Consider the following 25,784-nt stretch of genomic DNA (forward strand, 5'->3'; position numbering starts at 1 on the left):
TTCTGTTGTGTGAATGTGTCTTAGAGAAAACTATGAAACTGCACTTTATCACTGTGCTCAGTGGTATAGTTTTTTTAGTTTTGCTGTTATAAATCTCGACTTCTAGAAGGTAGAAATTGAGCCTGATGCCATTCTCATGATGTGTGAATGAAGGCTCTCCCTCAGTGGTGCAGAATGCATTGAAGCAAACCTAACTAGTAAAGCTTTTGTGCACTTGAGGCAATTTAACTTAATTTGTTTAAAAGGTATTTTGTCTTCACTAGATAGCACGTCTTTTGTGAATGTTTGATACTGCATTTGAATCCAGGCTAGCGAACTCTCTTTCAACACTGCAGGATACTAAATGATTCCTCTCAGGTATTTATGGAGTGTAGTCTTCTCTGGGAGAGACTGAAACTCATGCTTTTATTCCTCTTCCAAATTAGAATTCTAAATTGTGAAAGATGCTTTCATTTTTAAAAGCAGGCGAGGTCCAATTCATGGTTCCCTGAGTTCAAAAAAAGTTGTCTCCCAAGTATTGCAGTTTGGTTCGATGGAGCTCAGCACACTTTGGAAGTTTTCCTTTGAGCTCAATGGGCCTTTCAGAGGATTCCAACTGCAGATTAGTCCTATTCAGACGGAACTGTGGAACTTACCGGGAACCTACTGTGAGACAGAAACCAGTCTGCTTACTCATTGCTCAGGAAAATGCCAGCGTTCTGGCATGCGTCGCTCAATAAGATTTCATTTATTCAACAGTCACCAAGTGCCAGACCCAACTCTAGGTTCCGCAGGAGGCATTGTTCCTGCCACATGGATCTTACGTTCAGGAGGGTGACAAATACATTAACAAATAAAACAAAATAATTACAGCAACAAATGCTTCAAGGAAATAAATGGGGTGCCATACTACAGAGTCACATTGGAAGGTGACAGTGTCGTTTTTTAAAGGCCCCTCAGAGGAGGTGACATTTATTTAAAACCTGAAGAATGATTCAAGGCTCAGGCAGCATAGAACCAGGAGACGAGCATTCCAGAAAGCAGCTGAGGCCAGGGCCCTGGTGAGAGGCTGGGGAAGGGCCCTGAGGTAAGCAAGGTAGCACAAGGCCACTGTGCCAGAAGCAGAAGGAGCAGTTGCATCAGGTGACACTGTAAAGGCGGGCAAGGGGTAGATCAGAGATAATGGCAGGAAGTTTAGCTCTCAACCCAGGTACAGTGGTAATCACTGAAAGGCTTTTAAGCAAGGGAAAGACATAGTCTGATGAATGTTTTAGAAAACCGCTCTGGCTGCTCTGTGGGAAGTGGATTTCAGATGAGTAAGAGTAGAAGCCAGGAGACCAGTTAAGAAGCTTTTGCAATAGTTCAGATGGAAGACGATGCTGTTTTGAACAGCACTGGTGGCAGTGAAGATGAAGATGGAGCGACGGGGAGACGGGGAGATGTACAAGATGGTTTTTAGAAATAGGCTGTGTGGAAGGTAAGAGACAGGAAGAAAGCACAAATGACTTTAGGGAAGTTGGAGGAGCTAGGTGGTGGTGCTGTTTACTGTTTACTGAAACTGGAAGATGAGATCGAGAATGTCTTTGTGCAGGGGCAAATCAGGATTTCCTTTTGGAAACTGAGCTGCCTGTGAGACCTCCAAGTGGAGGTGTCAAATAGATACCGGAGCTGTAAGTGTGGGGCTCAGAGAGGTCTGGGCTGGAGAGACAAATGTAGGCATCCTCAGCACGAGGTGGTATTTAAAACTGTATCCGCCCACCCGGAGAGTCTAGATAAGGAAGGGGGTCCTGGGTTTGGATGGGAAGGAAGGCACCAGCAAGTGAAATGGAAACAAAGCATCCAGAGGAGGAAAACTGGGAGCAAAAGGCGACAGAAGCTGAGCTAGGAAGTACTTCACGAAGGAAGGATCGGTTGGCGTGTCACATGCTGCTGAGGTGTCCAGTAGGTGAAGACAAGGGTGTACTGTGTCCACCAGATGTGGCAGCCAGGAGACTGTTGGTGACTCTGACAAGGGCATTTTTAGAGAGATGGGGAGAGAAGCCAGGCTGACGTGGGTTTAGGAATAAATGGGAAGTGAAATAGTGGAGACAGTATATGCAACAAACAAACAAAACTTGTGTAAGAGGCTTTGCTGAAAAGGAAACCAGAGAAACATAGCTGAGTGACTGATAGAGTGAGAACTGGGTTCAAGGGAATAGGTTTTGGGGTTCTTGTTTGTTCATTTAATGAGAAATACTATTGCATATGTATATGTCAGATGGAATGCTGAGAAAGAGTAATGACTGGTATGGGAGAGAAGGGATAACTGAGAGTGACGCCCTTGAGAAGGCAAGTGGGGGTTAAAATCCGGCCCAGGCCTCAGGGGCCTTCCACTCTGGTCTTAAAGATGGAGGCCAGTGCACAGTACACTGTGGTCACATACTAAATTGTGTAGTATAGATTATGAGTATTCTCATAGTTTAGGGGACCCACCAGTGCAGGCCAGCTTGCTGAGGAGGGCTTCTAGGAGGAGGCGGTAACACTCCAGTGAAGCCTTGAGGGATGAGGAGAGGGACAGTAGCTCTGATAAAGAGAGCGTGCTGGTGGAGCGGACAGGGATGTGTATGCAGAGGGCTGCCCTGATTGGTGGAGATCTTTCTTCCGGAATGAGCAGTGGGAACATACGGGTTGTGTCAACCGAAATCAGAGGAGAGCTGTGGAACGCCAAGCAGAGGAGCCCAGATGATCCAGTAGGAGCTGTCTGTGCTGTTGAGTAAACAGCAGGAATGATGAACCCAGACTGTAGCAGTATGAAAGTCACAGCCACATTGCCAGCCCCTGGACAAGGAGGGAACTGTGTTAAGAGTCAGGATGTGATCTTATAACCTAAGCCCGAAGCTCGGAGACCTCAGGCGAGGGACCTTGGGCAAGGGTGGTAGCGACGGAAATGGAAAGGCCGTGACAGACATAAGGGATATTTGGCAGCTTCCAAACTGGTAGGGGCTAGTTGCCAGTTTGGATATAAGGGGCAAATAAAACAGAGAAGTAGAAGATGACCTCAGGGTTCCTAGACCGAGAGTCTCAGGATGTCAGGAGTAGTTGGGACTGCCTGAGATGCAGATACACACAACTTGTCAAAAAAGGGATTAAAAATAAGGGGCTACAGAATTCTTGTAAAAATGTTGAGAAGTCAGTGCTGGAGAGAGAGTAATGTCTGAGCTAAGAGGCATCTTTTCCCTGTCAGCATGGGTGGCAACTGGGTGAACCCTTCCCTTTCTCTGAGAATGAGTGGCGAGGTGTCAGCCACCGGCTGCTGGTGACCTCCAGCTTGGTATAGGCTGCACCGCCCAGCACTGGGAGAATGACAGAGAACCAGTTCCTTTTCATGACATGGAATTCATTTTGACTACTTTATTATTTTAATATGCTTTTGCTTTGGAATCTTGGGAAATGAATTTATTCAGCCCATCAAGACACTCAGGTTTGGCAGATTACTTTTTAATTTAAAAACTTAACTAGGAAAATAAAATCCAGCGTTTTGTCTTCTCACTCTGTTCTCTTTTAAATGTTGTAAATGAAACGGGGAATAGAGAATCTGAGCTTTACTTTGTAGGGTGCCAAATGTGATTCTTTCTTACCTACATCTATTTGTCTTGAAATTTCTCTCTCTCTCTCTCTCTCTCTCTCTCTCTCTCTCTCTCTCTCTCTCTCTTTCTCAAGAGCCTTTTAGTCCTCCCCACACACTGCCTGTTTCTTTAGGGCTTGTTGCTCCTAATCTGAGGGGCCTCCAGGGTCAAAGAAGGTCCTCCCAGCATGGGGTCAGCACCTCTCTGAGTCCCACCACAGACTCCCGACTTCGTAACAGCGCTGCCTTTCTGCTGTGGCAAATCGTCAGGAAGGATTCGGAGTCATGTTTGTGGAAGGAGGAGATTATTACGGTACCTGGAGGAAGGAGGAGGGGGAAAAGCCCAGGTTTCAGTTCTTGCCGTTGAGCTGCAAATTCTCAAGGACTCTCCTCTAAATCTCCTGGAATCACTGTTAGAAATCCACATTCCATTGGAGAGCAGTGTAGGGTTATCAGATATATGAGGCCTTTCCTCCAACTCAGCTCTGACAGTTGGAAAAAAACTTCGGTATAAAACTGCAGAGTCAATCTCTATTTTAATAGTTTTGTTTTTCTTATTTAGCACAAAAACATTAGATCTCTCCAGCTGGCGTGTCTAAAACTTCTCTTTGGTATGTGCGCACACACACATCTGTATGTGCTCACATGTGCAGGCGCACACCGTAGATGCCTCAGGACTGTAACCCCTCTCGAGGGGCCAGAAGTACAGCCATGTACTTCAGAGCCTAACTCTGAAGTTAGGCTGCTGTAACTAAACAGCAGGTAGAGTTAGATGCTGCTTCCTTTGACACTTCCTGCCTTTAAAAGACCATGTCACCTCCAAGAATTTCTAAGGAGTTGTTTTTCTCTCTCCTTCCAGAGGGCCAGTTGAGAGTGGATGCCAATATATCCGTGCATCACCCTGGGGAGCCTTTGGGCGTTCGAACGGAAGTGAAGAATCTCAACAGCATCAGGTTCCTGGCCAAAGCCATAGGTGAATGCCAGCTGCTGCTCCTAGCGTCCTTCTTCCTATTGTTTCTCTCCTGCTGGGTAACAAACAACCCAGAAACGTAGGGGCTTATGCAAGAACTACTTTCGTTTTCACTGGCCCGTTCTGCTGGTCCTGCGTCAGCTCACTCATGTGGCTGTGGGAAACCAGGAGGCCAGCTGAAGCAGAGGGTCCATGGTAGTCTGTCTCACACCCTGGGGCCTTGATGCCGATGTCTACTAGGCTTCTCCATCCATGTGATCTTTCTTCATGCACTTGCCTGACCTTGGCTTTCTTATGAGGCAGTGGGAGCATTTCAGGAGGATGAAGGCAGAAGTGAGTCCTAAGCTGTAGAACTCACACAGTGTCACTTCCAGTGTATTCTGTTCAAAGTAGATTGAAGCCAGGCATAGTGGCTCATGCCTATAATCCCAGCACTTTGGGAAGCCAAGGTGGGTGGATTGCTTGAGGCCAGGAGTTCAAGACCACCTGGGCAACATAGCAAAACCCCATCTCTACAAAAAGTTAAAAATTTAGCCAGGCATGGTGGTGTGCACCTGTAGTCCCAGCTACTCAGGAGGCTGAGGAGGGAGGATCACTTGAGTCCAGGAGTTTGAGGTCATAGTGAGCTGTGATCGCGCCACAGCACCCTAGCCTGGGCGACAGAGCAAGACTCTATCTCTGAGAAAAGAAAAAGAAAATTACATTGAATTCAAAGCAGACTTGAGGGGAAATTAGACTCTACCTGTTTATCAGAGGATCCACAGAAGATCATGGCTATGTTTTACTATTTTCTACCTTCTTTCTGACCAGCCTGAGATTTATAAGGGCATGGTTGTTCATTTTAGATTGACCGTGGCTTGACCTAAGTGGTCATTATGTTTTCCTGCTTTTTATATTCTTTTTAACTGCTAGGTTATGTGCCCATGCAGTCAAAGAGTAGTCTTTCTGGAGCGCACACTGTGGGTATTTCATTGATGATAAATGTATAATAATTAAAATAGTTTAGCAGGATAAATATCTGGGAAATCCCATAGATATAGGTAACTGTGAATTCAAGGGGAGGACCTCAGAGTACTAAAAAGATTTTTTAAAACCAAAGCTATCTAGAGAGGAAGAAGGAGGGATGGAGTTTGAAGTGCACCGCTTCAAGAGTGCACAGAGACCAAGACAACTGAGTTTGTTGCCAAAGTTTTGCTGTAGCCAGAATGTTTAATAGAGCCCTGGTCTTGTCAAGAAAATATTAGAAACAGTACAGAAAAGATGATTCTAGTCTTGTGTTAAACCTTATTGTCCTGAACCTCAAGTGAATCAACCAGCCTCAATGAAGACAGTCTTCAGGAAAAAGGCATTAAAGTGGTCAAAGGGATAGCTTATGGGAGCAGAGAGGGAAGGGGTAGGCTCCCACATGAAGGCAGACTAAAGATGGTGAACTGTTCTGCCTCCAGAAAGGGACATAACCCATGTTCCCAAAGCCGGGAAAGGTTTGAGTCAGGGAAAACCCTTATAAGCCAAGTTGGTGGGAAGCGTGGAAGAAATGGAGGAAATGCAGGTAGTAGTGGGCTGGGACCCGTTATTTTAAGAGTTGGTGATAGTAACCTAAAAAAAGCAGCCAGATTTTAGGTAGAGTCATCCACAAGTTATGAAAGAGACCCCGGCATCTTTTTGTCTGTCCCTAGGCTTCTCCTGTCCTATGAAGAACTCTTTGGAGGACCAGTCTGAGGGAGAACTCTCCCTGTGGTCTGACTCAGAGTGGAAGAGCCAAAGCTTTACTACTATGGGTTCAATTCTCCAAGTCTGTGATTCTTTCCACCACCTTTTTCTCCCGGTGTCAGGCCATTTAGCCATCATCTCGTGTCAACCAAAGAGATCACTGGAGCTGGGGAGAGATGGGCAGCAAAAACTGACATGTGTTGGTGTTGCTGCCTCTTAGCAGCTCGGATAAAGGGTTTAGGTTTGGGCAAGGGAAGGTAGTACATGGTGGGAAGGAGAGTTAAGGTGGAGGCTCAAGATATTTTCATAAAGAAGCTTAGCAGGCTGGACTCAGTGGCTCATGCCTGGCCTGTAATCCCAGCACTTCGGGAGGCCAAAGCAGGAGGATTGCTTGAGGCCAAGAGATTGAGACTAACCTGGAAAACATAGTGAGACCCCCATCTCTCAAAAAAAAAAAAAAAGGCAGCAGCAGCAGCTTAGCAATTGTGATTGTGTTTTAGATCCCCACAGCCTCCCTCATTCCATGGATCTTAATCATTCAGGGCCGTGGGTCCCTCTGTAAAGAATGCGAATGCTGGACCCTCTCTCCAAAACCTGCACATATGCACACAACCCACACTTTGTGTATAATTTTGGGGGTACCAGAGCCTTTGAAGCCCATCCCAGGCTTCCAGGGTAAGAACCCTTGGTAGGCAGCAATCTCAGACCTAGATATTGGGCCCAGCCCCACTTCTGCCAAGTCATGTCATCTGCATGGGGTTGCGTAATGATCTCTCTGAACCTGAATTGTCTCAACACGGAGGGAGCCTGCCTTCCTAAGGCCCTTTCCAGCACCAGTATTCTGTGATGGCAGTGAGAGGGAAATACAGTGTGTAAGGGAAAGATAATTATAAACAATCTTCTTGATTTTTTTTTTACTTAAAGATTGAGAAAGGTTGTTTCTAATTATTGCTTGACTAGATGAAAGGTATAATCAAAATATGATGCTAAATTAGTGTGTTTTTCCTAGACTATGAAATTCAGAGGCAAATCAATGAACTTGAGAATGGAGGTGAAATTCTGAACGAAACACGCTCATTTCATTACCAGCTGGGGTGAGTTCGCATTGCTGAGCGTCCTGACCACAGCCAGGCGGGGTGCGAGAGGGCTGGGCTCAGCCGCTGGCCAGCCATGTGACCGTGAAGGAGGCACTTAGCTTCTCCACTCTTAGGTTTCCTCAAAAAAAAAAAAAAAAAAAGATCATTCTGTACATTTTGCTTTCTTTATGATTTTTTTTTTTAATGTATTCACTTAAGGTTTTCCCATGGAAGGCCACAGAGTTCAATTTTGCCTGTGTCCCTTATTGGTAGGGGAGCCCTTCCCTGCATACAGGCTGGCCAGTACTGCTTGCAATGTTTAATGTTTTCTTATTTAACTATTGCAGGTGCACCATGTCAATGAGAGACAAAGAAGGAAAACAGGACTACAGGTGGTTACTCCTTATGGCAAAATACTGCTATATATCGGGGGCTGGGGCGTATTTCAAGTTCATTTAAAGTTCAACGTAATGATCCTGAACAATTTTGAGAAACCACTTTTTGTCATTGTTGTTACATGATGGGACATCTGGACTTCCTCTTCGATATGCATACTGAGAGAAGTACTAGTTTCTTGATTTGGTAGCCTCAGAGTGCCTTGTTTGACTGATTCAGCTTTTGGAAGAACTTGTTCATCCACTTTTGTGTCGAAGTTGTCATAGTTGAGCTAAGAGGATGGCAGTTGAGGTTGGGGTCTAGGCTCTTCTTATTCTTGAGTTCAATAACCGATTCAGTACTATGCTGAATGAAGCTCCTTGAGAAGAAACAAGAAAAGAGATATTGATAGCATATGTTGATGGTAGTTCCCTTGAACCTCACATGATGCTGTTTCATGATAAATTAAGTTGAACTACTTAATATGAGACCCACAAATAAAGCTGATACTAAGAACAGGCATAAGATAAATTGAAACTTTTATTTTTTTTCTCATTGAGTTTAGCAGGTTGAAGTTTTAAGCAACAAAGTTGTGAGATCAGCCACCTTTCCTTTGTGAAGGGCAGAAAGATGCAAGTGTAGCTGTTGTTATCAGTGAGAATCAAAATTAGCATGCTTATGTGGGAAAGAAGAAACTCATAAACCCTTCCCGTGAACCTCACCCCAAGAACTCCCATTGTGTGTCTGCTAGAGTCAAAATTATTTTAATTAACCGTGAACTTCCCGGGTGAGTCTGTTCTCCCAGGAGCCCACTTTATTCCTGAGTGTTGCTCTCTGCCCTGTTGGTGTGCCTTCCCCTAAGTGTGGAGTCTGGCTTTCCATCCGCCCGTGGCTTCAGTGTGATGCCTCCAATGATAATGAGCTGCAGGAACTTCCCGTGGATTTCCTCTTGCCTTCAGAAGCCAGACTAACTCACAGAAGAGATCTGGCAGTGAAGCGATGGGTAGTGTGTGCTTCGAATCCATTCCCTCCGAACCACCACTTCTTCTGAATACCCTGCTTTTTTTACATAAGCCGTTTGACAAAAGTGGGCAGAGAGAAACCATTAGTGCTGGACAAGAACAGAGGGAGGGACATCTTGTTTCATAAGATTACATGCGATGGTGCAGCTTTCACGTTTAAAAAAATTAATTCCTTTCATTTTTTAGAGCTGTTTTAGCTTTACAGTAAAATTGAATGGAAAGTCCAAAGTTCTCAGGTACTCTCCCTCCCCACTCTACCCCCAGAGTCTCCTGTTATGTGACACAGTAATGCAAGATGCTCATTTGTTACAATGATGAAACCAATATTCACACTTCCGTGTTGGCTAGAGTCCATGGTTTACACTAGGGTTCCCTGTTGTGTGGCACATTGCGTGGGGTTTGACATATGCACAATGACATGCATCCACCATCGTGTCGCACCGAGAAAGACGTTGCACTGCCTGGCTATGCCCTGTGCTCCACCTCTTCATCCCTCCCTCCCTCTCCTCCAGCTGTCATATTTTATTTAGGCAAAATATATTCATTTCTTCTATTTCTCAAGGATAAATTTTTTTCCTTTCATTTTTTTATTTATGTAAATGCTGCTAAAAATAGTAGAAATGTTGAAATGGGGTAAGTCACCTTTCCTTCTGATAAGCAAATTGTCCTCATTCGGTCCTATTTTTTCCAGCCTGTGTCTTTATGAAGACATAGTCCTGCGTGCATATGGATGCTTCTGTCAACAGTGGATCATGTATGCTGCAGGAGTCCCATGAGATTATCACATGGCATTTTTACTGTCCCTTTCTTGTTCAGACATGCTTAGATACACCAATGCTATTGTGTTACAGTTGCCTACAGGATTTGGGACACTCAGTAGCCTTGGAGCAGTAGGCTGTTCCACATGGCCTATGTGTAGTAGGCTGTACCATCCGGGTTCATGTGAGTGTACTCTGTGATGGTCCCATGACAAAATCACCTAACGACACATCTCTACAAACACATCCCCGTCATGAAGCAGCACACAACTGTGGACACAATTCCTGATGAACTGTGGAATGAATTATGTATCCACAGTTACAAATCCCAGTGTGGCTTCAAGCCTGTGTTGTCCTTTCACTCATCTTATTTATAAGCATGGAGAGGGGTGGGTTTGGAGGTTTTGACACCGATGCAAAGGCTTCCCTGGGAAACAGAATTGACGTAATAGGACATTTGAAGATATTTGCAAGTAACGTGGCATCTAAACACAGAAACATTCATGTTACTGGGGTAGGTTTTGTTTTCTCATTAATCCAAGTACTCCAGATTCAGGTCCTGTCTCCTCTCCTCTGTCTGCCCAGGTTCATGCCAGAACCCAACCTGCCTCCTCTGGTGCTCTACGACGCCACATCTCTGCCCGCAGGTGCAGACCCACAGCAAGTGATCAATATTGACCAGATTCGGGAGACACTCCCGGAGCTCCCCAGCGTGACCCGAGAGAGGCTCGTCCAACAGTATGGGATGCTGCTGGAACACAGCTTCACTTTGCTGGTAGGTATCGATCGGATGCCAAGACGATCTCGGCTCAGCAGATGGGGCAGTGTCCTTCAGAGGCCTGCCACACACAGGCTGCCATGGGCTCTAAGTGGGGTGGGCATGTTTCTTAGGTTGTACCATAGATGCTACTGAGAAGAATAAGATGTAGTAACCTTTGCTCACTGCCCTGTATGGTAAATGCTCCTCATACAACCGGAAGATGAAACGCAATCTTGTGTTAGTCATTTCTTCTGCGTAGAAATGAACGCCTGCCCACAGCAGCTGTGGAGACTTCTTGAAGACCATCCAGATGTTATGGATGAGCTTTTCCCCTGTGTCTGAAGGACAAAAGAAAATCAGTATATAGGGTTTCGGGATGTCTAGCGGTGTCAAGCCGTGGCAGGGCTGGCAGGAGGTTGCGTTCCCAAAAGCCAGCCAGTTGTGTTGCCAATTTCAGAAGAAAACATTTATTCCACACGAAATGCTGAAAACTCTAACTAAAAGTATCAGTCCTTTGAGGCTTAAGGCTGCGTCTGACGGGGCCGGTGGAGAACTTGACACTGTCGAGATCTGCTTAGGGATTTTCCATCCTTTTCAGAGCTGCCTGGGGCTTTGTGGTTTTCTTTGTCATGGCAGCATTAAAGTGATGCAGCATCGGTGAGGGCAGCATTTTGTCACAGTTGTCGTCGTTTTGTCTGTTAGGAAGTGGGAAGTTTTGTTGCTGCCTCTTCCAGGGAATCAGTATATGCCACACTCATCTTTTGGGGCAGCAGAATCTGTGGGAACTCTGGATTTTTGCTTTTTGGATGGCCAATCATAACTACATTGGGATGCTGGAATATATGTATGCATGTCTATTTATACACTTCCAATAACATCCTAGCATTTACAGTACAACGTAGGCAGTCAGATGCATGTTGAATGAATGATTCTCTCTTCATCATCCATAAATCAGCTACTTGGAGAAGCAGGGCTGCCGTTTGATCTTCTTCTTACCTTTCTGGCAATTGTATCACTGTCTTCTAAGTGCTTATTAGTGTATGTTGTTCAGCATCTTGAAGGCAAGGACTGCTTCATCTTCTCTGCTACTCAGCACAGATGAGCACAACATCAGCAGTGCTTAATGCCACATTTTGACTATGACTCAGTCCGTCAGCATTCCGTACAGGGGAGCTCTTAACCTAAAGCCTCTTACAATTCATGTATTTTTCCTAGGTTGATGTAACAAAACTGTATTTCAGTCTTCCCCACCATCTTGACCACTTGAGTTTCCAACCCACTTGAAATAAACACTGAATTCTAGCCCTATCTTTTATTACTATTTGTGAAATTACACAGGAGATGGGAGGAAGGTACCAAGGCTACTCAGCCTCGAAGATTTAAGTTACCTCCCTCCACTCAGCAGGAGCCCAAGCCTACCCTTTGAGGTAGTGTATGATGAACCAAGAAATGGCCAAGGTTTCTTTGCTCAAAATGTGATTTCATAGAGAAATCCACTATAGATAACATTAATTTGTGTGTGTGTGTATATTAGCTGTCTCCATAAGAGAGTGAAAGAAGCTTTCAGAATCTCCTCTGAAGAATACAGCTGTTTCTGTTCAAGGCACTGTATGAGAATCTGTGCCCCCTTCAGAGGGCATTTCCATAGGATTGTCACTCTCGGCCATTGATGAGGGGTAATGGGGACAGCGTCTGCCTCACCTCACTGAGCATAAGCTCCATGAGGGCAGGAACATTTTTGTGTTTGTGTTTGTGTCCTTATCTTTATTCATGGGTCCTGCATGGTGCCCAAAGCTAGTAGGCCTTAAATAGGTGTTTGCTAGGGGCTGGCAAATGAGTGAGTCTTTATTTTAATAGTTTAAAGGCCTGTATGGGGAAACCTACCTTCAGTTTTTAGTTCAGTTTTTTTGTTTTTGTTTTTTTTTTTTTTGAGACAGGATCTCAACTCTCGCCCAGGCTGGAGTGCAGTGGCATGATCTCTGCTCACTGCATTTTCTGCCTCCCGGATTCAAGCCACCTCCCACCTCAGCCTCCCGAGTAGCTGGGATTCCAGGCATGTGCCACCACTCCTGGCTAATTTTTTGTATTTTTGGTAGAGATGAGGTTTTGCCATGTTGGCCAGGCTGGTTGAACACCTGGCCTCAAGTGATCTGCCTGCCTCTGGCTCCCAAAGTGCTGGGATTACAGGTGTGAGCCACCATGCCCGGCCTAGTTCAGCACTTTTATTAGTATCTTCTGTGCAGCAGGTACTGAGACAGAAACAAAAGATGTTTTTTAAGATTTTTTTTTTTTGACTTCCAAGAATTTATACACACACACACACAAACACACACACACACACACACATACACACATACACTACAATAACCAGCCCCCAGGACAGATTACACTAGATAGATGAATAATGTAGGATCAGGGCCCACAAGAGGTAGTGGTTAACTTGGTTGGAAAAAAAAAAGGGTGAATTTTTTGGCCATTTTTGAAAGGACTTTTTTTGATACCTTAAAAACATGCTTATTTTTATGGCTTGCAGATAATGTACTGGGTGATTAGTATTTCTCCTTTAAAGGGCTAGTACTTGAAATTTCCAAGATAAGTGAGATTAGAATGAGATTGGAATGGAAAGAGAATGATTCAGACAAATCGTTTTCCTGAAATTAGGCAGCCTGAGCCCTTTATGACTTTGTAATCATTGGAAGCTGCGTTACTCATAACATACCCGAAAATGATATGTTCATGTTTTTTCCTGCCTTCATCAGAAACACAACAGATTGCTGAGAAGGGCAGATGCACAAATCTAATGAACCATCTTTCAATGTAAAGAGCGCCCAGGAGTATTCATTAAATAAATAGCAGTGGTGGAAGTGTGCTTTGCAGAGCTGCGACTCTGAGCTCTGTGTCTTCGGATTGCTTATTAAATTAAGCATCATGCACATGCCCACCCCCACGCACACCTCACCCACAAATGATGACAAACTTCAGAATTTAACTCCAGTCTTTAATTTACCTTGTCATTTTATCATGCAGTGAGCACCAAATTATTGTTCATATTACAGAACTCTAATGTTGTACTTTAGCGTCTACCACACACAATACCTGACACATAGTAGGTACTCCATGACTGGGTGGACAGATGGGTGAGTGAATGGGATGTTATCACAGCACACAGGAAAATCCTGGGAGAAGCAATGTTCCTGATAACAGCATCCCTGTTTCCAAAGGTCAGATATATAAACCATGCTTTGACGACCCAGAGAATCATGGGGTATCTTGCCCCACGTAAAACTTCAACCTATTTATCTAACCTTGCTTCTCTAGTTTATGTCAAGTTGCCTTGATTTCATATATATATATGAAATCGATTTCTTTTATATATGTATGAAGTCAATTTCCTGTGTGAGAAATCAAGGCAACTTGATTTTGTGCCTGTGTACGTGTATATATATATCAAGGCAACTTGACATAAGCTAGAGTAGCAAGGTTAGCTTTTCTCTATATATAAATTTGTATATATTATAAAATTATACACAAATATTTATGATTATAAAATTTATTATAATATAAATTTAGGGGCTACAAGTGCAATTTTGATACATAGATATATTGCATAGTGGAAAATCTGGACTTACAGTGTAACCGTCACCCAAATCATATACATTGTACTCAGTAAGTATTTGTCATCCCTTTTTCCCTTCCCACCCTTCCAAGTCTTCAGTGTCTGTTATTCCACACTCTGTGTCCCTGGGTACACATTATTTAGCTCCCACTTATAAGTGAGAACATGTGGTATTTGATTTTCTGTTTCAGTGTTGTTTCACTTAAAATAGTGGCCTCCAGTTCCATCCATGTTGTTGCAAAAGACATGATTCCATCTTTTTTATAGCTGAATAACATTTCATTGTGTAGATATACCACAACTTCTTTATCCAGTCATCCGTTGATGGACACTTACGTTGATTCCATATCTTCACTGTTGTGACTAGTGCTGTGATAAACATTTGCATGCAGGTATCTTTTTTAAATGATGATTTCTTTTCCTTTAGCTAGATGCCCAGTAGTGGGATTGCTGGATTGAATGGTAGCTCTATTTGTAGTTTTTTTTGTTGTTGTTGTTACTTAGTTTTTATTTCATAATCATAAACTTAACTAGTATTTGTAGTTCTTTAAGGAACCTCCATACTGTTTTCCATAGAGGCTGTACTAATTTACATTCCCAGCAACAGTATATAAGCATTTCCTTTTCTCTACATGACCTCATTTGTAAAGATTAAAGAATAGAAATGTTGAAGCTGAAATCCAGGCATTCGGATTCTGAAAAACGAGAGATTCTAATAGCATAACAAGTTTTTCTCGGAGTCAATATATCAGTAGTCGTTATTATAATAGAATGATCAGAATTATATGCGTGTGCATTATTCTTAGCAAAATCCTTCCCATCTGGTATCCATGGGGCATCTCTTCCTAAACCCTGTGCTTGACTTCACTCAGAGAACACAAAAGCATTGTAGCCATTTGCCTAAGCAGCCTAGAAAAGGCTGCCTGCTTCTAGCATGCTCTGCAAGTCACATTGTACCACTTTTTAATCTATCCTTACAGCAACCCTCTGAGGCAGGGACTGCTGCTCTCCCCATTTACAAGTAGGGAAATGTAACCTCCCTGGTGCAGTAACTTCCCCAAGCCCATGTTGGAGCCACGTTCAGAGCATGCTGACTTCAAGGCCCAGTCTCTTCATTCCTAAGCCCTGCTGCCCGCTTGCTTATAAAATGTACTATAATGTCAAACAGAAATAATGTTTTTAGTTAATTGCTGTTGGTGGTCACTTTTGTTTCGTTAGTGGAGAAAGTAGAGTTTTTACTTTTGTTAACGTTCATGCCACTAGCGTTTTGTTCTGCACAGTCACAGAACATAGATTCATTTAAAAGTTGTTACCACTCCTATTGGTTTTTAAGATGCCAGACTGCCCTATAAATAAACATAAAGTGCCATCCACTAAATTTAGTGAAAATCAGTCAACGCCAATGAAAAGCAGAAATCATGTCTATTTTCCAAGTGGAAAAATAAAGTTAGAAGAAAAGTAATATAAGCTGTCCTCTGCAGCTTTATTTATTGTGTTTCTTAAACCTGCTGCTGGAGGCACTTGAGTCCTGTCTGAATCATTGGGAAGTTCCAGGCACAGTGACTCACACCTGTAATCCCAGCACTTTGGAAGGCCAAGGTAAGAGGATCCCTTTTGGCCAGGATTTCGAGACCAGTTTGGGCAACAACATAGTGAGACCCCTGTCTCTACAAAAAAAAAATGTTTTTTAATTAGCTGACCATGGTGGCACACACCTGTAGTCCCAGCTACTTGGGAGGCTGAGGTGGGAGGATTGCTTGAGCCCAGGAATCTGAGGCTGTAGCAAGCTGTGGTCGTGCACCGCAGTACAACCTGGGCAACAGAGAGAGACCCTGTCTCTAAAATTTAAAAAAAGAAAAAAGAATCTGAAAAGTGTCTCCACATAGGGCAGAGTTTGTGGCTTGATTTTGCCTGGTGCCTCCTGTCCTTCAAGCCTGGCACGTAATGGGTACTTGGTAGGAAGCAGAGATGAGCTCACAGGGCCCTGGCTGTGCATGAAGTCAGTAGATGGGAAGATCTGAAGCTCACCTGTGGGAGATTTCAGTGGAGGAAGCCAGGGCATCCCGAGTTGAGTGTTTTTTTGAGGGCCTGCCACCCTGACTACAGTGCCGGATGCTAGTTCCAAATGTCAGTGCTTCAGCTTTTCCACGTCTCTCCGGAGCAGCCCTACAGGGCATGGAGTTAAAACACTGACTCGGGGACAGACACCCTTGATTCCACATCTGACCTCTGACACTTTGGAGCTGGGAGGGCTCTGCAGGGTAACCGGAGCTGTTTCCCTCCCCAGCTGAAAGAGGGGGTGATGACTCACTTACCCCGAAGATGACAGACACAGCCACATCACTGAATCTAGAAAAGCCTAAATACAGCCAAGCAGACTCCAAAGAATATGCCACCAGGGACAAGAGTGTTGACACCAAGCAACACGCTGAAATGGTTCTTTGAGAGTCACGAAAGGCAGGGTTGTAGAAAAATCCAGCATGGCCCCAGTGAGACTGTGGAAGATGTGCTTGCGAGCCCTTGAGTCAGCACCCTGGGCTGCCGTAGGCTTGTGTTTGTCTTTATAGTCAGCCTCAGGATGTGTCATCTTACTTACAACTTCATTCTCTCCAGCTGGTTCTTCCACTTTTAAAATCATAATCCTTTGTTTCTGACATCATGGAAAAGGTGAAGGTGTCGCCAAGGGACAAAGAAACAGGAAAGATGTGACTACAGCTGGTTGTTAAGTGGATTGTTTTTCAAGAATTTTCTGTTAAGTGGCTGGTAAACTAGAAATGACCAGGTCTGCTTTCTGGATGAATTGCCTGTAAAATAATTTCCCGTGATAAATATCTATATATCCCATATGTAATACTACTTTAAAGCTAATAGTATCTAAAACCATATTGACTGGTTTTAGACTGGCCAGACTTACTGAGGTGCAAAGTAACTCACCTTCTAACTACTGTTGAAGGAAAATCCATTTGGCCAACATCGTCAGACACCATATTTCAGCTCCGTGCAATTTTCAAATTGATTTTATTCTTCATTTTATAAAAATTGCATCCAGAGTTTGCTAGCTTAAGGGTGCTTTTACAGTGAGTCTATACACTAGAAAAGTAACCAAGTTTTGTTCTGGTAAAGTTGAATAAAAAGATGTATCATCTAACTCTACTTCTGTAAAACCAGCCGTTCATTTCTTTTGGATGCAAGGGATGAGGAGCTTTCAGAGGGGAAGATGCTCTGGGCTCAGAGCCATGTGACCCCTCAGGATTCTGCCCAGTAGGGAGACAGTGCAGGGAGGAGTGCCAGCCTTGGGGACCCACAGGGGTTCTGTCCCCAACCCATCCCAAAGCCCAATTTCCTGTGGAATAATTTCCTTTTCAGGATAAATATGTATTAGTTCAGGTTTCAGGCAGATCTTGGAGGAAGGCAGCAAATCCTCACTGCCTCTGTTGCTGTTTCTAAGCTCCAGCCAGAAAGCTCCTGTTGAGCAACTCAGGTTCCTTCCACGTGGGGACGATTTGGCAGTGGTGGTGTTCGGCGCACTGGAATGTGACTACAATTGGAATTGATTTCTTGACAACACACTGCCTGTGTCCCATTCGTGCAGATGCAGCCTTTTAGCTGTGCCGGTCTGCTGTCAGCTTGTAGTACCTGAATTTGGATTTTGATTATTCGGGGGAAGTTGTTATTCCCAAATTGGTTTCCTTCAGCATCTCCCCTGCAGTTACTGCATCGCAGAGGATGTAAGGTCATTTTCACGTTAGTCTGAATATCCCCTGAATGGAACTGGTGCCTGAGTTGAACTCACGATCTGTCTACTTTCCGGCTTTGCTGTGAACATAGCACAAGTGAAATGGTTGGGCCCAAAGGTTTGCTCAGATTGTAGCGGCTCCCAAGCCCTGCTGGGGAAATGACCCAGGAATAACAATTGTGGGGACCAGAACAGGGCCCTGGACCCCTAGTTGTATGTTGCTTGGGAGAACACACCCGTGGTGTTTGTGGGTCCATTTCAGAGCCTCTGCAGATCCCTGTATTCTTGCCAGCAGCAGTGGAGGCCCTGCATTGTTCTAGCTTTCTCCTGACACTCTCGAGGGGGTGGTCGTGTTTCCTGTGCCAGCCTCACACCACCAATTAACTTCCTTTTGTTTTCTCCACTGACGAGGCCTCTCTAAACGAGTAATTTTTCTGTTCACAGGAGCACTCGCGGAAAGATTTTTGCAGAAGCTTCTTGTTTCTGTGAAAAGCGGAAGGGGCACCAATTCACATCACCCACCCAAGCCACCGCCCCAGTGAACATTCTAGTCCTTAGCCTTGTCCTGACGCCTGCTTTCTGGCTGAGAGCCATCACTGTCCTGGGCCTCTTTGCTTCATTGCCATCCCCAGCGCTAGCATTTGGTGTTATTTTCAGGGCCATTTTTTTACATAGCTGTTGTATTTGAGTTTTGTTGTTCTCACTTTGTAGGAATGACCAAATCCACAGGAATAATGAAACAGCAGGGCCTGCGTTGATTCGCAGGTGATGAGCCTCCTCCAGCGTCTGCACACATGCTCAGCAGCTGCTCAGCCCAGCACCCCGCTGCACAGGGGACAGATGCAATTCCAGTGTGTGCCTCTGCAAAATGACACCTTGTGACATGGGAGAGCCTTGTCCAGTGGAAACCCCTGTGGTTCCATCTGCAGATGCAGAGCCTCTGTGTAGTCAGCAGCTCCCATCACAGGCATGACCTGCCCAGTTAGGTAGGAGTTACTCTATTAGAGGAATTAGAATGCAATAATAAATAAAATACAATATGCTTAGTACCAAACCAGTATGAGAAATAACAGGATTTGTCCTGATCAGGATTGTGCAGTGTCCAGGTCTGGGTGTGCTCACAGGACCTCTTCTGGGGCAGCAGTAGCGTGGGGAGGGGATGCAGAGGCAAGGCAGGGGGCGGGAGAGGGGCAGAGGAGCTCTGGCCGCCCTCCGTCCCCAGGGCCCAGCACGGTCTGTGCGGTGGGCGTGCAGCTGTCTTCCTTCCTGGTCTGGGAACGGGTGTGTGTCATGCCACAGCTGAGTGCCACGTGGCCTAGGTGTACACTGGCAAAGGCAGAAAGTAAACCTGCCATTTTCTCCTTCTGATTTCAAAGTTAATTTCCTTGCAACATTTTTAATACATTAAGAACCTTTGAACAGCTGGCAGCTCTCAAATAGAATAATGGAAGTGTGGAACAGCGCTTTCTTCAGATGAGCTGGCTGCCTCCCATTGCGCCTGGCACTCCTAGGTGCTGGTTTCAGTCCCCAGGCAGGCAAAGACCATGCCCTTTCCTTCCTCAAAGGCAGAGCCACGCAGAGGTTAAAAGCACAAACTGCAGAGGTTGGTCCTAGTTCTAGTGCTTTCTTGCTGTGGGACCTCAAGCAAGTTAGTGCCTCGTGTCCTCATCTGTAAAAGTCCTGAGAGTGCTGAGCTCAGACGGTTGGTGCTGGGATGAACTGAGGTAATGTGGAGAGTGTGTAGACGGTGCCTGGCGCCCGTCACCGCTGCTGCTGTAACTCTGGTTATCACTGTCCTCAGCAGCAGCGGCGGCCTCACGCAGCCACCCACAGGGCCCGGTGCTGAGCTCTGTGTCTAGCACATATTCAGTAGATACTCTTGAGCACCTCTGACTAGCCCAGAATGGTTCATCTGGGGTCCCTTGTAGCTGTCGGAACACTCCCTGTCACATAACCAGCTGTTCCTCAACTTGCATTCTTCTGGGCTGCTTTTTCTTCTCCGAGTCTGCCACTGGGCAGCTGGCTCTATCAGGTTTCCTTCTCGTAAATAAATATAGTCCACCTCGTTTCTGGCCTATCATCAGCTTCACAGGGTGTGTGACTTAGAACAAGAAATGCAGTTGAGAAATCAGCCTTCATCGTATTCCAACTGGAACGTCTTCCAGCATTTGCATTTGATCATCTCTGAAGGTGGGATGCAGAAGACGGCTTCAAGGCAGGTTGCTCCCAGGGCCTAGTGCAGGGTAGAAAGGTTCCTTCCCTGAGCAGGCAGTGGCGGTGAGCAGGTCCCTCTGCTTTGCCTCACACCAGCATTGATCACCTGACTAATCATTAGTAATCAAGGGCTCCTGTTAACGTCTGAGAGGCGGAGCTGGCCGTGGCTCTGGGTGTAAGTCAGTGCTTTGGGAAATTTGATTAAAACGTGAAAAAGATGTTTCCCAGTCATAGAGCTGTGGAGATTGTCAGGTATTATACAAAAGACAGGACCAGTCATGCCTGCTGCTTTAGCCATCTGAAGGAACAGTTAGAGTCGCAGTCAGCCAGGGGACTGGGCTGTCTGTGTCGCCGAAGTTGCAGTTCTGTCGCATGTAGGGTAGATTGATCCCGAGGCGAGTGCTTGCTTGTGGCTTTTGAGGAGGACGTTAAAGGTCCGCTGCTGCCGTGGCCTTTCTGCATTGCTCTTCATATGATTTTTATGTAAGGGAATTACCGGCTCACTGTTTTTCTGAGAAAACCAGATGGCTGCACTGACATGTTCACCAGAGACTTCTGAGATTCGTGCCAGGCTTATTAGCATTTGCCAATCTCATGGAAAAACTAAGAAGACGAGGAAACTAGAATGTGTGTGTTTCTTCCCTGAGAAGCGGCTTCTGCTATGAAGAGCAGAGCGGGCAGCCCATGTGCAGCTTTTATTGATCCATCATTCCCTGGGTGGCTGCGGCTCAGCCTCCTTCAGCCCCGCTCCCTATAGCTCACCCTATCACCACCACAGATTTTCCTGTCTGCTTTAAATTTGGACTGAAACCATGTATCCCCTAGTGAAGTACAGTTCCAGCTCAGAGAGGCTTCATCACAGCACTGACATGAAAAGACAAACAGAAATCTGACTTGCCGTGTTATCCATCCAATAAAAAAACCACCCAAGGGTAGAGGAATAGATATTCGTCACATCCCAGCAACTCAGCCAAGCCTGTGAGTCTGTGAGTTTAAGTGCAATATTTCTAGGTGGATTTAGAAAACTCTTTCCCTGGCAAAGCAAAGAGTTCTCCTGACAGCTCGTTTTACCAGTGGGCCAGCCTGTCTGGGTTAGAACAAAGGGAATTCTGCCCGTCTGATTTGGGCCAGATAGCAGTTTTCTGCTTCCCCCGTGATTTGTGTACTCTCGTGGAAGTTTGAATACTTTTCCGTAAGTTAAGCAGAACTTCCTCTTCATGTTGCCTGGCTCTGCCTTTATCTGTAGTCAAGCCTGGGCTGCCGAGGTGGCCTCTGCCCTGGTTTAGCATGAGCAGAATAATAGCACTGGCTTGAAAAGAGATTCAAGAGATGATTACAGGATTATTCAGTAGGCTTGTCACCAGAGAATTTATCTGTTACAAAGAACATGTAGGGTTTTTTGTTATGGAATTTCTGCTGTGCCTGTGTGTATGTTCCAGCAGCTACAATAGCTACACTCGGAGAGCACTTTTGGTAGTATATCTTGCTTCTTCCCAGTATCTCATTTTTTCCGGAAGGTTCTTTTGGTTAAGGAAGGGTCTCTGAAAGGCGCAGGGGTAGGAGCCTTAGGTGCAGTGTGAACTTAAAAGGAACATTTCAAGAAAAGTGTAGTTTGATTTGAATTTCTGCGGGTAAGGGAAATCTGCTACTTAAAATGTATATCCTCTGAATTTGGAAATTTCAGCCTTCCCTTTCTGAGCAGCACAGTTTTAATTTTTCTTATTGAAATAGTAGGACTTAGCTAAATTTCTTGATTGTGTCAAATCTATCTGAGCTGGCAGCAAGCTGTAGTATAGAATGTGATAGGTGACTCAGGGCTGATCATATGCGTAGTTGTAGTATTTAAAGGTGAACATGGTATGATAAGAATGCGTGCTCTTGTGTGATTTCCAACACACATACATGCTGACAGGAGACCCCAATGCCGTCTGCTGATATTAGGTTGGTGCAAAATTACTTTTGCACCAGCCTAACACCGAGCATCTGCCATGGCCCACATGGACTTAGCTGTAGCTATTCCTTTAAAAAGGAGAGCACAGCCCTGACTCATGGGGCTGACAGTCCAGAGGGGGAGAAGTGGTACAGTCTTAATGGAACAAGTCTGCAGCTGATCGTTTTCCCAGAACACGATGAGAGGCAGGGCCTGTTGTACCTGGCTCAGCTCAGAAGGCTGGGAGGCTGCTGCCCCATCTACCTGTTATTAAGTGGCCTAAGTGGGTGACGTGTATCCCTGTTCTCCCTCATTTTGAAAACATTTCAGAACCATTCCTGTCTACTTCTTGTCATGATGTGAAGATCAATACAAGTATGATCCACTTTTGATTTTTCACAGGTAGAATATTCTGTTTGTTCTTTCTTGATTTTGTTTTGTTTGTTACCCTCTTTTCTAGCAATTACTAGGACTTCAGCAGAGGACAGGCCTGGAAAGAGAAGGGGCATTAAAGTCAGGCCAAACATTCAGGGATGGAGACTGTGGGTTACACACAGCAGACACAGAGAAAGCAAGTGAGTTTGGAGGATGTGGAGTTTTACCATCCCTCTGGTCTGCAAAGTCGGGGCTCTCTAAAATGCGTTTATCCTTTTGAGAAAATGCTATGTAAATGCACAGTGACAGTAGTAGAATAGTTGTCATTAGCTGAAAGTGATCAGAATTTTCTGGTGACATCTCAGGGTTTAGCAAAGAAAAAGTGGCTGTCTCAGAGGAGGCAAAGGGTGACAGTTTCAGATTTGCCTTCAGAATGCTGATCTTTCATTTTTGGGAAGGCTTTATGTAATTTTCTTTTTTTTTCTAACAGAATGAAGTCGGCCTACTGGAGTTCTTCCAAAATGTGATGAAAGAAACTAGGGCAGAGCCAAAAAAGGTGACTAGTTGGGTCCTCAACACTTTTCTGGGCTATTTAAAGCAACAGAACCTCGCTGTCAGTGAGAGGTGAGTGAGGTCTGGGATTTCTTTCTTCCTTTGTGATGTGCCCTGTCCAGAAGCACTGGAAATAGGGCAGGTCCATTTTCTGGCTCCCCCTGTTCTCCCTCAGGATATCCTGACATGACACAAACATCCCCTGTGGATTCCACATTCTAAATATGTTCTCTAGCCCATGTAAAAATATGTTTATTCCTTCAAATCTGTGACTGTCCACTGTGTCCTTCGCACTGTGTGGGAGGCTGGGGGCACGAAGATGAACGAGACAGACATTTACAAACTCGTGGAGGATACAGATCTGTGAGGGGGCAGCCACCCCAGGGTGATCCTGTCGCGCCAGAGGCGTGCACGGGGTGCTGGGAATGCACAGAAAGGGGAGCTGAATGGACGCTGGGGAACCAACCAGGGTTCCCCTCGGGAGGGCGTGTTTGAGCCATGCCCTGAAGACTAGGGAGAGCTGTCCCACAGTGGGAGGGACAGATCGTGCAGACAAAGCAGAGCGGTGTTCAGCTCAGACACCAGCAGGCAGAGCAGGCTCAGGAATGGCAGAAGTTGCAGGGGCCTGAGGCAGGCAGGTGGAAATGGTAGGGACAGAGCTGCGGAGATGACCAAGGGCCGCCTGGAGAACTGTGTCTGCCTTTATCACCAGCTCTTGTAGCCATAGACTACAAGCTCATGCCAGTTTCACACTGAGGAAGTGCAGTGTGGCTCACTCAGCTCAGGCCACTATACCAGCATTCCACAGACTGGGTGGCTTCAGCAACATGTCTTTCCATGATTTTGGAGGTGGGGAAGGTCCAGGATCCGGGTGCCAGCTGACACAGTCCTGGGTGAAGCCCGCTGCCTGGCTCACAGATGTCCTCACATGGCAGGCAGAAGTGGAGGGGTGAGACAGGAAGGGGGGAGGGAGAGAAGGCCCTCCGGTCCCTTCTTACAGGAGCCCCATTCCCACCATGGGGACCATACCCTCGTGACCTCTTCTAGACCTCATTACTCCTTCAGGGCCCCATCCCCTAAAACCATCGCGCTTCAGTATAGGAATTTGGGGTGGGACACAAATATTCAGTGTCTGAGAGCAGACTGGAAGCAGGAATTGCATTTGGGAACCTCCTTCAGGAATGCGGATGAGAAATGCCCCAGGCCTGAGTCAAGGTGGCTGCGGCTGGGCTGAAGTGAGCTAGGCCGAGTTGAGAGCAATTATCTCAACTGGCACAGCTTCCAGATTTCTTGCTTGGGCAGAGGTGAAACAGAGGGCAGGCTTTTTCAGTGCAGGAGGAGCTAAAGGAAGAGGAATAAACTTCATAGGCCGGGGGTGAGGGAAGATGCCATATTCCATTTCAGACGTGCTGACTTCGAGCTGCCTGCGGGCCAGACATTCCCCTCACGGGGCTAACCAGTAGGCAAGATCTATGAGTCTGCAGCTGATAAGATCTTGGAGAGGTTTGCAGTTGAGAGTTCTCATTGGTTCATTATTCAGCTCGTGTTCACTTAGCCTCTGCTGTGTGCTAAGCCCTGTGCCCAGCATGAGAAGCACAGTTCCCGGACAGACACCGGCCCTGAATCAAAGGACAGGCAGCCTTGAAGCTGGTGGCTGCAGCCAGTGACGGGGGTGCTCTGAGAGGGGAAGAAGGTAGCAACTAAGCTAAGAGCTGAGGAAAGGATGAGCAGAGACAGGCCAAGGTTGACAGGGAAAAGTTCCAGACGCGGGGAACAGCACGTGGAAAAATCTGAGGTGAGTCTGGGCATGAGAGTTTGGGGAATCCAGGGACACAGCACAGTGTAAGTGGAACATGGACTTAGCAGCGTCTGTACTTGAAGCTGTTGGACAGATGAGAACTTTCAGGGAGAGTGCAATGTGCCAGGGTGGCTGGGGAACGAACCTGAGGCTCTCTAGCCTTTAACTGGGAAGCATGGGCAGAGAAGAAGGAAATGGAGGCGCGATGGCACAGAAGTAGAAGGAAAACCAGGAAACCGGGCGGGGACCAGTGACACAGAAGCCAAGGGAAAAGCAAGTTTCAAGAAGGAAAGAATGGGCAGTAGGTGTCACTGTGGGGCATCAGGAAGAGAGTTCCCAGGGGCACATAGGCAGGCAGGTAGCAGGGCCCTTGCAAGCTCCCAGGGGCAGGGGGAGTCCAGGCTGTGTGGGTGTGTCATTGTCTCAGCAGCATCCCGGGTTTTGACAAATAACTCCCAACAGTTGTTTGCTCAAAAAGGTTCACTTTAGATGGTGTCAACTCCATGTTTAGCCGCTGGCTAGGAATGCACACATCCATGTGTTAGGGTGGCCCCGGGAACGAGTTCCCTTCCCGACGCGGCTGCTCTGACCTTCAGTTTCCTGGCTGTAAAATTAAAATGGCAGGACCGGCCTCAGAGAGCTTTTCAGGGGAAAATTCACAGTACAGGCACATGTGGGCCTCAGTGTCAGCCACCTTCTCTTTGCCAGGGTGTGCTAAATGCCAAAGCACCTGCCACCCTCCTGAAGTCCTGTGGCATCTGCTGCCTCTTTGTCTTTTTGTTTTGTTTTGTTTTTTAGACAGCGTCTCACCCTGTCACCCAGGCTAGAGTGCAGTGGCACAATCTCTGCTCACTACAACCTCTGACTCCCAGTTTCAAGCAATTCTCGAGTCAGCCTACTGAGTAGCTGAGATTACAAGCGCCCGCCACCACACCCAGCTAATTTTTATATTTTTTTAGTAGAGACAGGGTTTCACCATGTTGGCCAGGCTGGTCTCGAACTCCTGACCTCAAGTGATCCATCCGCCTTGGCCTCCCAAAGTGCTGGGATTACAGGCGTGAGCCACTGCACCCGGCCTGCCTCTTGGTCTTTCATCCCTGTCCTCCCGGGCTTGGCCTCTCCTTTCAGAAATTCTGCTGTTTATATTGAAAATACTGTGGCCATTCTGTGGAGGCAGGAGCTGTGCCGAAGAGTTTATGGACGGGATACAGCTCTACCAGAGCCTTCAAGGCTGGACGGGATTTGGTGAGGTAGAGGGCAGTGCCTACCTGGAGCCCAGGTGCAGGAACGGCAAAGAACTGGCATGACT

The 25,784-nt window shown here is 46.0% G+C and overlaps 1 protein-coding gene across 1 annotated transcript in view; it reads left to right on the forward strand.

The window, feature by feature from the left end:
- GATB (glutamyl-tRNA amidotransferase subunit B) overlaps nt 1-25,784 on the forward strand; it is an 85,790-nt gene that overhangs the window by 44,842 nt on the left and 15,164 nt on the right. Inside the window, exons 6-10 of the mRNA XM_031664230.1 lie at nt 4,443-4,556; nt 7,273-7,357; nt 7,687-7,731; nt 10,080-10,269; nt 22,616-22,749. Of these exons, the coding sequence (XP_031520090.1) occupies nt 4,443-4,556; nt 7,273-7,357; nt 7,687-7,731; nt 10,080-10,269; nt 22,616-22,749 (568 nt within the window). The remainder of the gene's footprint in view (nt 1-4,442; nt 4,557-7,272; nt 7,358-7,686; nt 7,732-10,079; nt 10,270-22,615; nt 22,750-25,784) is intronic.

This window comes from Papio anubis, chromosome 3, assembly GCF_008728515.1.
Source record: "Papio anubis isolate 15944 chromosome 3, Panubis1.0, whole genome shotgun sequence".
NCBI classification, from domain to species: domain Eukaryota; kingdom Metazoa; phylum Chordata; class Mammalia; order Primates; family Cercopithecidae; genus Papio; species Papio anubis.